Source organism: Onychostoma macrolepis, chromosome 02, assembly GCF_012432095.1.
Source record: "Onychostoma macrolepis isolate SWU-2019 chromosome 02, ASM1243209v1, whole genome shotgun sequence".
NCBI lineage: Eukaryota > Metazoa > Chordata > Actinopteri > Cypriniformes > Cyprinidae > Onychostoma > Onychostoma macrolepis.
The window spans coordinates 33654924-33667374 of record NC_081156.1 but is presented as its reverse complement, the minus strand read 5'-3'; the positions used below and the strand labels follow the sequence as shown (position 1 = coordinate 33667374).

At 34.5% G+C, this 12451-nt stretch overlaps 1 protein-coding gene across 1 annotated transcript; it reads left to right on the top strand.

The window, feature by feature from the left end:
• Positions 1–5711: 5711 nt before the first annotated feature.
• On the top strand, positions 5712–10421 carry LOC131526676 (serine/threonine-protein kinase NIM1). The gene is made up of 3 exons (XM_058755051.1): positions 5712–6582; positions 8115–8383; positions 9088–10421. Exons 1-3 carry the CDS (start codon positions 6294–6296, stop codon positions 9847–9849), a joined length of 1320 nt encoding a protein of 439 aa, XP_058611034.1. The 5' UTR covers positions 5712–6293; the 3' UTR covers positions 9850–10421.
• Positions 10422–12451: the final 2030 nt, after the last annotated feature.

Below are 12451 nucleotides of genomic sequence, written 5' to 3'. Positions count from 1 at the left end.
ATATAATCCAATTTGTGATACTGTTATTTGAACTTATAACTGCCAAGTAACAAAATATATAATATATAAAATTGTAAAAATTCGGAATTATTGATTCTACTTAATTCATTTTATGTATATTTATATATTTAAATTTTCTGTACATTTTATATTATTTTGTAAAAAATCAGAAAGTGTTTTTATACACTTGCCAAAGGGGTTGCTATTTTATTTAATATATAATCTATTTATCTGCTTTTAAAAAGTTAATGAAACACATTATTAGAAAAAATAAATCATTATCAAAAGTGTGATTCCATCAACTGGTCATTTTCCTGTGAAAATGTATTAACACGTTTCAATATTATACTGTATAACTGTAATCATATTCTGTATATTTAAAACTATATTAAAATTATTAATATGATAGATAGATAGATAGATAGATATAGATAGATAGATAGATAGATAGATATATAGACAGATAGATTATTTTTATTTAAATTATATTATTTTATCTTATTATTTTATATCTGAATATATATATAATTATAATTAGTGCTGTCAACCGATTAATCGCATCCAAAATAAAGGTTTTTGTTTACATAGTATGTCTGTGTGTACTGTGTATATTTATTATGTATATATAAATACACACCTATGTATGTATATATTTAGGAAAAATATGTTTACGTTTATATATTAAATATATTTATATAAAAATATAAATTATATGAATATAAATATATACATGTAAATTCATGTAAATATTTTCAAAATATGTACTGTATGTGTGTGTATTTATATATAAATAATAAATATACACAGTACACACATATATTATGTAAATAAAATGTTTATTTTGGATGCGATTAATCATTTGACAGCACGATAAATTTGATATTTCTAATTATAATAAATTATATATTCAATTTTATATAAATTAATTATTTGTTTTCGTGTATTTGTAAATGATGCATTACATATTTATATAAAATAAAGAGAAAGGGATAGATACACACACAGACAGACACCAAAAAGACCATTTTCTGATGTTTTAACAAAAACTTGTGGCTTTAATAAAAATCTATATACATACACACATACATACATATATATATATATATATATACACACACACACACACATACAGTGGTGTGAAAAAGTGTTGGCCCCCTTCCTGATTTTTTATTTTTTTGCATGTTTGTCAGACTTTAATGTTTCAGATCATCAAACAAATTTAAATGTTAATCAAAGATAACACAAGTAAACACAACATGCAGTTTTTAAATGAAGTTTTTTATTATGAAGGGAATACAAAATCCAAGCCCACATGGCCCTGTGTGAAAAAAGTGCTTGCCCCCTAAACCCAATAACTAGTTGTGCCACCCTTTGCAGCAACAACTGCAATCAAGAGTTTGCGATAACTTGCAATGAGTCTTTCACATCGCTGTGGAGGAATTTTGTCCCACTCTTCTTTGCAGAATTGTTTTAATTCAGCCACATTGGAGGGTTTTCGAGCATGAATGGACCGTTTAAGGTCATGCCACAGCATCTCAATTGGATTTAAGTCCAGACTTTGATTTGGCCACTCCAAAACCTTAATTTTGTTTTTCTTGAGACATTGAGAGGTGGACTTGCTGCTGTGTTTGGAATCATTGTCCTGCTGCAGAACCCAAGTGCACTTGAGCTTGAGGTCACAAACTGATGGCCAGACATTCTCCTTCAGGATTTTCTGATAGAGTGCAGAATTCATGGTTCCATCAATTATGGCAAGTCATCCAGGTTCTGAAGCTGCAAAGCAGCCTCAGACCATCACACTACCACCACCATGTTTGACTGTAGGTATGATGTTCTTTTATGAAATGCTGTGTTGGTTTTATGCCAGGGACACACATCTTCCAAAAAGTTCAACTTTTGTTGCATCAGTCCACAGAATATTTGCCCAAAAGTCTTGGGGATAATCAAGATATTTTTTGGCAAATGTGAGACGAGCCTTTGTGTTCTTTTTGGTCAGCAATGGCTTTTGCCTTGGAACTCTCCCATGGATGCTGTTTTTGCCCAGTCTCTTTCTTATTGTTGAATCATGAACACTGACCTTAATTGAGGCAAGTGAGGCCTGCAGTTCTTTAGATGTTGTTCTGGGTTCTTTTATGACCTCCTGGATGAGTCGTCTTTGTGCTCTTGGAGTAATTTTGGTAGGCCGGCCACTCCTGGGAAGGTTCACTGTTACAAGTTTTCTCCATTTGTGGATAATGGCTCTGAACGTGGTTTGCTGGAGTCACAAAGCCTTAGAAATGGCTTTATAACCCTTTCCAGACTGATACATGTCAACTATTTTGTTTCTCATCTGTTTATGAATTTCTTAAGATCACTGAATGATGTGTTGCTCTTTAAGCATGCTTCACTTTGTCAGACAGGTTCTATTTAAATGATTTCTTGATTCATCAGGTCTGGCAGTAATCAGGCCTGGGTTTGGCTCGTGAAATTTAACTCAGCTTTCTAAAATAATGTGGTTAATCACAGTTCTTTCATGATTTAATAGGAGGGGGCAAGCACTTTTTCACACAGGGCCATGTGGGTTTGGATTTTGTTTTCCCTTCATAATAAAAAACTTCATTTAAAAACTGCATGTTGTGTTTACTTGTGTTATCTTTGATTAATATTTAAATTTGTTTGATGATCTGAAACAGTAAAGTGTGACAAACATGCAAAAAATGTAAAAAATCACCGCTGTCATCCCTGCTGTTGTTTATGAGTCATCTAAAAAACAAAAGCATTTTTTTGTTTATATTAAAAGCATGTTCTGATCCCATAGTCTTTTAATATCCTATAATATACTGAAAAAAAATAAAACTATGTTTTATCTTGAATTTACTCTCGTATGTGAAAAAACGTCTTCCTGCCGTGAGTCCTCCTCTGTCGGCAGAATGAATTGCAGCGGATCATGTGTGAGTCACTCTCTCTCTCTGACGGACAGACAGACATCAGACAGACTCGTCCGGCTCCCTCTGATGCCAGACGTCTGGTCCTGATGGGGATTGTGGCCATCTGTTTATCATACGGTCTGGAGGCGCTCAAGGAGACATCCTATTACAACCATCAGAGAAAAACAGTCTTGCATAATTAGGTCATATTATGTAGTAATACACAAGTAACCTCTCTACTGCTCATTCATGTGTGAGAAGAGTACTGGAGAAATAGATTAAACTACAAACTAACAGTGGTGTTTTTCATTCCAGCAACCATGCAGAGAACCACAGAATCACAGAATAACAACTTGGCAACCACTTAGAACACACTATCAACTGCACATAAATGCCCTATAGCATTCACCTAATAATGTTGTAGCAACCACATGGCAAAACAAAACTGGATCCAGACACACAAACCTAAATTCTGCTTACACATGGAGCGAGTGACAGACAGCTGGATTTCTGTAATCCTGCGGCAGGAGGGGTCAGAGGTGAGTCACCTGTCTGTAGGTGAGTGTGTGAGACAGGATTACACACACATGATCCAGCAGCGCAGAGAGAGAGCACCACTCGTGTGACGGGAGCAAGCAGATCGATGGAAGATTCTAGTTCATTGAGATGAACGTTAATGAATAATACTCGCCTGACTGAATAAGACTGCTCTTCATTGGTCTTCACTGGATTGAATAAGGATTTTATGCACCCTGGAACTGTAAATGGGCGGATCTGTGTAAACCGATGACGCATTTTGGACTCTACTGGACATTTCTGAGACCGTGAGGAGAAACCAGAACCACTTACAGGATGTTTTTAAATAGGACAAACGGCACTTTACCCCTAAAGACTGAGAAAAAAGGGAGAGGACATATTATGTGTGAGTTTTAGACTATTTTATATCCCGAATGGTCTTATTTTGGTTTTTTAGGACTGGGAAGAAAATGTTATTGCTCAGATGTTGCTTCTTCACAGCTCTGGAAACTTTACAGAGATCTCAGAATATGTTCTCCTAAGTGAAAATAAGAATAAAAAGACATGAAGACAATATGTTTGTTCATATTGAGATCTCCCCATAGGCGAAAAATCCGTAATCTTCTTATCAGATTCAGAAGAAATCTCAAAAAGTATCTCAATAAGAACATTTCTCCAACTCTATGACAGCTATTGGCTAATTTTATTTCTCGTATGGAATTCTACGAGCAACATCCAAGACAAATTTGAAACTTTATGGAGTTCTCAGATTTAACTAAAGAAGAAAAAAAAAAAAAAATCTATAAATAGGTGTACTCGGATTATTTGGACTAGGAAGCGTCTTATGATAAATGTTTGAGCTCATATTGAGATCTCCCCATGGGGTCTCCATATCTGGATTTCTTTTATCCCAGACAGTAATTAAGAGATTAAATGAGCCTTTTGTTGAAGTCGCCTTGATCACAGGTGTTTGTTTCTCTTGAGAAAAAGACCACAGTAATTTCAAATGGGAGAGCACAGATTTTGAAAACAATTTTAAGTCCAGAATGGTTTTATTTGGGTTTTCAAGGCAAAGAGGAAAGAGGTTATTGCTCATCTGTTGCTCCTTAATAGCTCAGGAAACTTTATGGATGAGATTTATTAGTAGAAATAACTAAAAAAAAAAAAAAAAAAAATCATCAAGATTCAATCTATGTAAATGTGTATCATAACTCAGATCATTTGGAATAGGAAGCGTTTGATGAGAAATGCTTGAGTTCATATTGAGATCTCCCCATCACTCTCAGAAATAAAGGTACAAAAGCTGTCACTGGGGTGGTACCTTTTCAAAAGGTACATGTTTGTACCTAAAGGGTCCATTTTGGTACCTTAAAGGTACATATTAGTACTTAAAGTGTACATATTTGAACCTAATAGGTACAAAACTGTACCTTTTGAAAAGGTACCGCCCCAGTGACAGCTTTTGTACCTTTATTTCTGAGAGTGATAGGTTCCCCAAATCTGGATTTTTTTGTGTGCAATTAGGAGATTTTTGCCTTCATTGCAGATGTTTCTATTAAGAAATTAACCCTGGTAATCTATTTACAAGATTCAGAAGAGATCTTCAAAATATCTCAATATGCACAAACAATTCTCCAAAGAACTGTATGACTCTTGACTGTTAGTTTAAAAAATAATAATAATATGCTAATTGGTCTTATTTGAGTTTTAGGACAAAGAGGAAAATGTTAAAAATGTTGCTCTTTTATAGCTCAGGAAACTTTGTGGAGTTCTTAGATGTTCTCTTAAGATTCCTTAGTAGAAATCAGATTAAAAGACATGAAAAAGACAGTTTAGATATAAATGTGAATTTGGACTAGGAAGCGTTTAATGAGAAATATGTGACCCTGGACCAATTTTTTCAAAATTGAGATTTATGCACCATCCGAAAGCTGAATTCATACGCTTTCCATTGATGTATGGTTTGTTAGGATCTGACAATATTTGGCTGAGATACAACTATTTGAATATCTGGAATCTGAGGGTGCAAAATTTTTTTATAAAAAATATTGAGAAAATCGCCTTTAAAGTTGTCCAAATGAAGTTCTTAGCAATGCATATCACTAATCAAAAATGAAGTTTTGATATATTTATGGTAAGAAACTTACAAAATATCTTCATGGAACATGGTCTTTACTTAATATCCTAATGATTTTTGGCATAAAATAAAAATGGATAATTTTGACTCATACAATGTATTTTTGGCTATTGCTACAAATATACCCCAGCGACTTAAGACTGATTTTGTGGTCCAGGGTAACATATATGAGTTCATACTGAGATCTCTGTAGAGGCAAAAAAATCTCACATTAGATCTCTATAATATCTGGATTTCCCCCACCTAGATAATAACGAGATGCGTTTCTCTTGAGAAAAACACCCCAGTAATCTCAGAAGAGATATCGAAAATATATCAAACTGTGTTCAAATCTCAATATATGAACCCAAACATATCTTATATAGTTCTCATGACAACTATTGACTCGTTTGGGTCTGTTTTTATTTCTCACAAGGAATTTTAGGAGAAACATCAAAGACAAAGTTGATACCCAAATTAAATTGAGAAGTGGAAAATCTCAGAAGATGTCTCCTAAGGGTCTGACTTTGATATCTTGAGAAATCTAATCACATTTTAAGACTTTAAGATCTCTTCTGAAACTTTAAATAAGATACATGTGAGGTTTCTGGGGTCTTTTTCACAGGAGAAACATCTGAAGAAGAAAGATAGTTGTACAGCAAATCTCTCTATTTAAGCTCATTGGTTTCTCTGATGGACAGCTGAGATATTAACAAGATCTGTTTCTCCGTACAGGGCAGGTGTCCCAGCAAACGATGCCGTCTCACCACAAAGAGCTCGTGCCTCAGCTGGCCTGGATGGAGGTCAATAAAACCACAGAGAATACGAGTGCTCAAGCATTTGACAGAAAACCTGCAATCGTGGGCCCAGAGGTCAGCTTGAAGCAGACGCCCTTCGAAAGAGCCGCCTATAACCTCGGACACAAGGAGAAGCTTGTCAATGACCTCGCTTTCGGCAAACGGATCAGCTTTTACGAGCTTCGTGGGGAAATAGGCAATGGAAACTTCTCCCAGGTCAAACTCGGCATTCACGACATGACCAAAGGTGAGAGACACTTTCTTTGTTCATTTAAAAGTCACTTAAAGTGTTTGAGTGCCGCTAATACCTAAAACCACTTTCAGATTTTCTTATGTTGTGGACGGTAATTGAACACGTGTTTATAACGTCATAGATAAGTCTGGGGGACGGGGGGTCAAATCTGGGTTAATCTAGAAGATTATAATTAATCTTCATCAGGATGTGTTCATTTCTATAAACTCCCCTGGAGACCCACCTTAATGTCCTGTATAACCTGTCCTATCACCATGTGAATGTTACCTGTTCAGACACAAAAGAGAGTAAAAGGGTGGTCAAATAATTTCGCTTTTTTATTAATATTTTTATTATATTTTTTTCAGAAGCGCATTTGTGTCAGTGCTCATTTTTTAAATAAATAAATACATAAATAAATAAATAAAATCCATTCCATGCCATACACCTCTTCTACGATGAATGTGTTAAAAGTTTCCTAATTAAAATTATTTATTTTTAATTTATTTTATTTTTCACTTGTTTAATCCAGTTTTATTTTATATTATTTTATATAGATAGTATAGTTTTTACTAATATTTTGAATTTGTTTTATATTTTCTGTTTTAATTTGAATTTTAGTAATATATATATATATTAGTGCTGTCAAACAATTAATCACGATTAATCTGATCCAAAATAAAAGTTTTTGTTTATATAATATATGTGTGTGTACTGTGTATATTTATTATGTATATATAAATACACACACATACAGTATATATTTAGAAAATATTAACATGTGTATATTTATGTTCGTATAATTTAATTTATATATAAATATATTTAATATATAAACATAACATATTTTTCTTAAATATGTACATGCAAGTGTGTCTATTTATATATATGTAATAAATATACACAGCACACACATATATATATATATATATATATATATATATATATATATATATATATATATATATATATATATATATATATATATACATATATATATATGTGTGACCCTGGACCACAAAACCAGTCTTAAGTGTCAATTTTTCAAAATTGAGATTTATACATGATCTGAAAGCTAAATAAATAAGCTTTCCATTGATGTATGGTTTGTTATGATCGGACAATATTTGGGGTGAGATACAACTATTTGAAAATCTGGAAGCTGGCGCTGAGCCATACAATGTATTTTTGGCTATTGCTACAAATATACCCCAGCGACTTAAGACTGGTTTTGTGCTCCAGGGTCACATATTATGTAAACAAAAACTTTGGATGCGATTAATCATATGACAGCACTGTTGTTTTGGTTTTAATTTTAGTTTAAAATTTAGGTAACTATAATAACCCTGGCTTACTCCAAATAACATTCTTACATTCTTACATTCTACAGTCCTTAAATCAAGACCGTATGAAACATGCCTGACCACACACATGAACTTGGCACACGCAAAACTACATTTTTAAACAATCTGCCTTACTAGAGCTGACCCATGTGACACTGGCAGTGCATTTTCATCCCCTTTTTCTCTTGAATTCCTCTCTCTCAGAAAGGGTTGCTATTAAGATCATGGATAAGCTGCGTTTGGACAAGCGCTCGCAGAGGTTGTTCTCATCTGAGATACGCTGCATGGAGAGACTGTCCCACCCCAACATCGTGCGTCTGTATGAGGTGGTGGAGACGTTTCGCAGGCTTCATCTGGTGATGGAGTACGCGCCTGGAGGAGAGCTGTACTCCAGGATCGCCACCAGAGGACGCCTGTCTGATCTGGAGAGTAAACTGGTTTTCTCTCAGATACTGTCTGCTGTCACACACATGGTGAGTGGCACTGTGTTTTTCTTAGTCTATGGCTGTCTGTATACTACTGTATGTATAATGCATACTGGATTCTAGGGCTGCATGATAATTGATTGCAATATTACAGAAATCACAATATGTCTGCAATTATCAAAATGAAACATGACTACAGTTGTACTGTAAAATATTATTTTTTCTTTTTCTTACATACTTAATTTTTCTATTTTACTGTGAAATATAAATTTTGCAGCCCTACATTTTAAAACATTAAAGAAAATCTAAAAAAATTATCAGAAAAAGCCTATGCTGTAATTACTTTAAATTAAATTAAAAATAGTAGTTTAAATAACACTACTTAATTTCAAATTCATTAAAAGTCTATTTTATTTAAAATCCCTGTTTAATGTTTCTTTATCAAATGTATTTTTTTGATCATTTTATAAAATACTTTTTACCATGGAAATTGCTACTAACTTATCTTCACTTTCAGCAATCTGATAAAATAATGAGTCAAGCATGTGTTAAATATAGCCTAACATCTGATATGACTTGCTGCACATTCATCACACTGGAACCTCAAGCAAGTGCACTGCATTGTGATGCACAAATGTAGTGTATTATTAAAGTACTTTAAAAAAATCCACATAGGCCTAATGCATACTGTAGTCCGTTAGCACGCCAAAAATGTTTTGCAAATATCTATAAAAATGTGTGTTTACCTTTAGCATGACAACAACATCATCCACCGGGACCTGAAGGCTGAAAACGTCTTCTACACCACCACATACTGCATCAAAGTGGGCGACTTCGGTTTCAGCGCTGAATGCAAACCCACCGACATCCTCACCACCTTCTGCGGCTCTCCGCCCTACGCCGCCCCTGAACTCTTCCGGGACAAGGGTTACATCGGACCGCCGGTGGACATCTGGGCTCTGGGCGTTCTGCTGTACTTCATGGTGACGGCCACATTCCCCTTTAACGGCTCGAGTCTGAGACGACTGCGCTTCTGCATCCTCCGAGGATCCTACACCATTCCTGCGTTCGTGCCTGACCTCTGTCAGTATGTGATTAAGGGCGCGTTGAGGCTGGTCCCGGCTGACCGTATATCCCTGGCGCAGATCATGTCCAGCGCGTGGTTGAGGGGAACCGATTATCCGCTGCCGTACGCACCTGCTCCTCCCACACCTGCGCACCTGGCCGATGCGTCACGGACGCTCTCCACCGAAGAGCGCTCGGTCAAACTCGCGCTCCAGGAGCTGGGAATCACCGAGAGTCACCTCAGGAACAACGCGGTGCTGGACTCCCGAAGCCCGCTGACCGGGATCTACCGGATTCTTCTGCACCGAATTCAGAGGCGCAGATCCGTAGAGTCGGCGGGATACACGCCGCTCTGTCCCGCAAATACGCGTCTCGGCAGGAGGTGCTGGTCTCACCCTACGACCATCTATAGGAAACAAGAACAGTCCGCCGTCTGTGCCATCCTATAGACAACATAAAGAAATTCAGAGACAGGTGTGATTGACTGGGTCGGTCTTTCTATGAAACCAGAGCCTTTTCTACTTTTTTGAGCTATTCAGCCAAATATGTAAATTTTGTCATCATTTTGCCTACTCACCTTCGAGTTGTTCCAAACCTGGATGAGCTTATTTCATTACCAAGAGGACAATTTAAAAATGTAAGATATTTTGAAGAATGTTAGCAACCAAACAGTTGACAGTATAGCCATTGACCTCCATTGAATTTGTTCCCCATACTTTTTAAGTCTGTGGCCAGCAACTCTTTGGTTAGCAATAGCCTATTGTTCATCTTCTTTTGTGCTCAGCAGAAGAAAGAAACTCATACAGGTTGGTAACAACTTGAGGGCAAGTAAATGATTACTGAATTTTCATTTAATGTTCATAAATTGTATGGCAAGCTTAATTAATGCATGTTTAATAAGTGTTGAGATAATAACATATTATACAGCATAATAACAGCATTGACTGACAGATGGCTAAGTTTTACCATTTTATTTAGCATTTTTTTCATCAGTCATTTACTGTAAAATTGTATTACTTGATAAATAAATATTCCGTAAATTACCTTAACGTTAATGAAATATTTCAGTTGAAATTTATGGAATTAACATTTATGGAATTTTTCATAACTTGAAAAAGGGAAAAATATAATGCATAAACTAGGCACACAATTTCAAGTCTTTCTGTTAATACAATGCATATTTTTTTATTAATATGTCAACTAATAATGAAATATTTATATTTATAAAAAAAATAGTCAGATAAAATGCTAGCTTTAATTTTCCTTTTTTTTAAAGGTGCATATTTGCTATTAATAATCAGCATTGTTATTTGTTAACTAAAGCTATTAAAAATTGTTTTTGGTCATAGAAATAAATCTGAAATATAAATATTAAAAGCTTAAACATAAAATTAATAATGTTGCTTTGGCAACTGACTGAAATAAAATACATTTAAATGGAATTACTATGAACCTGAAATATAAAATTAAATCTATATGGAAATATTTTTTTAAATAACGAAAGCAAATAAAAAAGACATAAACACAATGTAATCAAAAAGAAAACTGAAAATGTTCATTCAAAATATTAAGTTCTATAATAGTATATAAATAATGCTAAAATAACACTGTTAATAAGTCTATATATGAAGAGTTAATTTGCAAAAACAGATAACAAAAACAGATAAGATTTTTTAAAAATATTCAAAAATCATGTTTTTTTATCTTGCATTCAATTAATATCAATCAAACTGCAGTTGGGTTGTTTTGATTAAATAATAATAAATAAAAAATGCAGCTAACTGACACAATAAAACAATAAAAACATGATAACAATAAAAAACATGATTTATGAAAATTAATAAAATCAGAGTTATCTGTTTTTGCAAATAAACTCTTTATATATATTAACAGTCTATGTTAAGACAAATGGCACCCATTTTGTAGAATGACCCAGTTCCACCTTGTAGAAGCTATATACACATAAACGCACTGTTTAATGCATATTTATATTAAATTGAGCAACTGTGTCGAATATTTGAACTTTTAAAAATATTAAAATAAAATACATTTACACTGCAGGACCAATGGCCAATAGCAGTAATAATAAATAATGTGATTAGCTACAGATTCTAAAGAATACACTTTCTCTGTCACTGTCATGACTGTGCATAAATGACAAAACTTGATGTTGACCTGTATGCAAACATTATTTAAACATAGATTTAAATTTACCACAGTACAATTAGAAATAAAGTTAAAATATATTTATTTTTTTAATGCATTTAATTCAGTTAATTAAGAAAAGTGGCAACATTATGTCTATTCAAGCATTCAAGGCATGGAAGGAATTTGAGGGATTTCAGGCATAGAAGGCATTTCATGAATTGAAGGAAATTGATACATTGGAGACATGGAAGGCATGGAAAGCCATTTGAGGCATGAAGGCATTAAAGGCATTTCAGGTGTCCAAAGCATTTCAAGTTTTTGGGGCGTTTTAGATGTTTGAGGTATTTCAGGTGTTCCAAGGCATTTCAGACTTTATAGACATTGAAGTTATTTCTGGAGCATCCAAAGTATTTTGGGCATCCTAAGCATTTTAGGCATTCAAAAAGGCATCCGAGGCATTCTGGGCATCCGAGGCATTTCGGGCATCCGAGGCATTTCGGGCATCTGAGGCATTCTGGGCATCCGAGGCATTTTGGGCATTCGAGGATATTTGGGCACTTGAGGATATCTGGGCACTTGAGGATATTTGGGCACTTGAGGTATTTGAGGCACGGAAGACCACCTTGAATCTGGCCGTCTGGTCACACTCATCATGAGTTCAATGACCCATATTTCATAGGGATTATTAGTCATTGTCCAATTTGAATCTGCCGAGAGACATTTGCATTAAAAATCATTAACTGTAATGTCTGAAAAATTAATGTATAGAGCTTCTTATATTCACAGTTTAAGGCATTTCATTGCATCATTGTGTGTCCTGTGTTTCCATTCCTCTCCAGGGACGTCAATTCATTATTTCACAGACCATTTTATGGCAACACTTTCCATATGGAAAATATATAT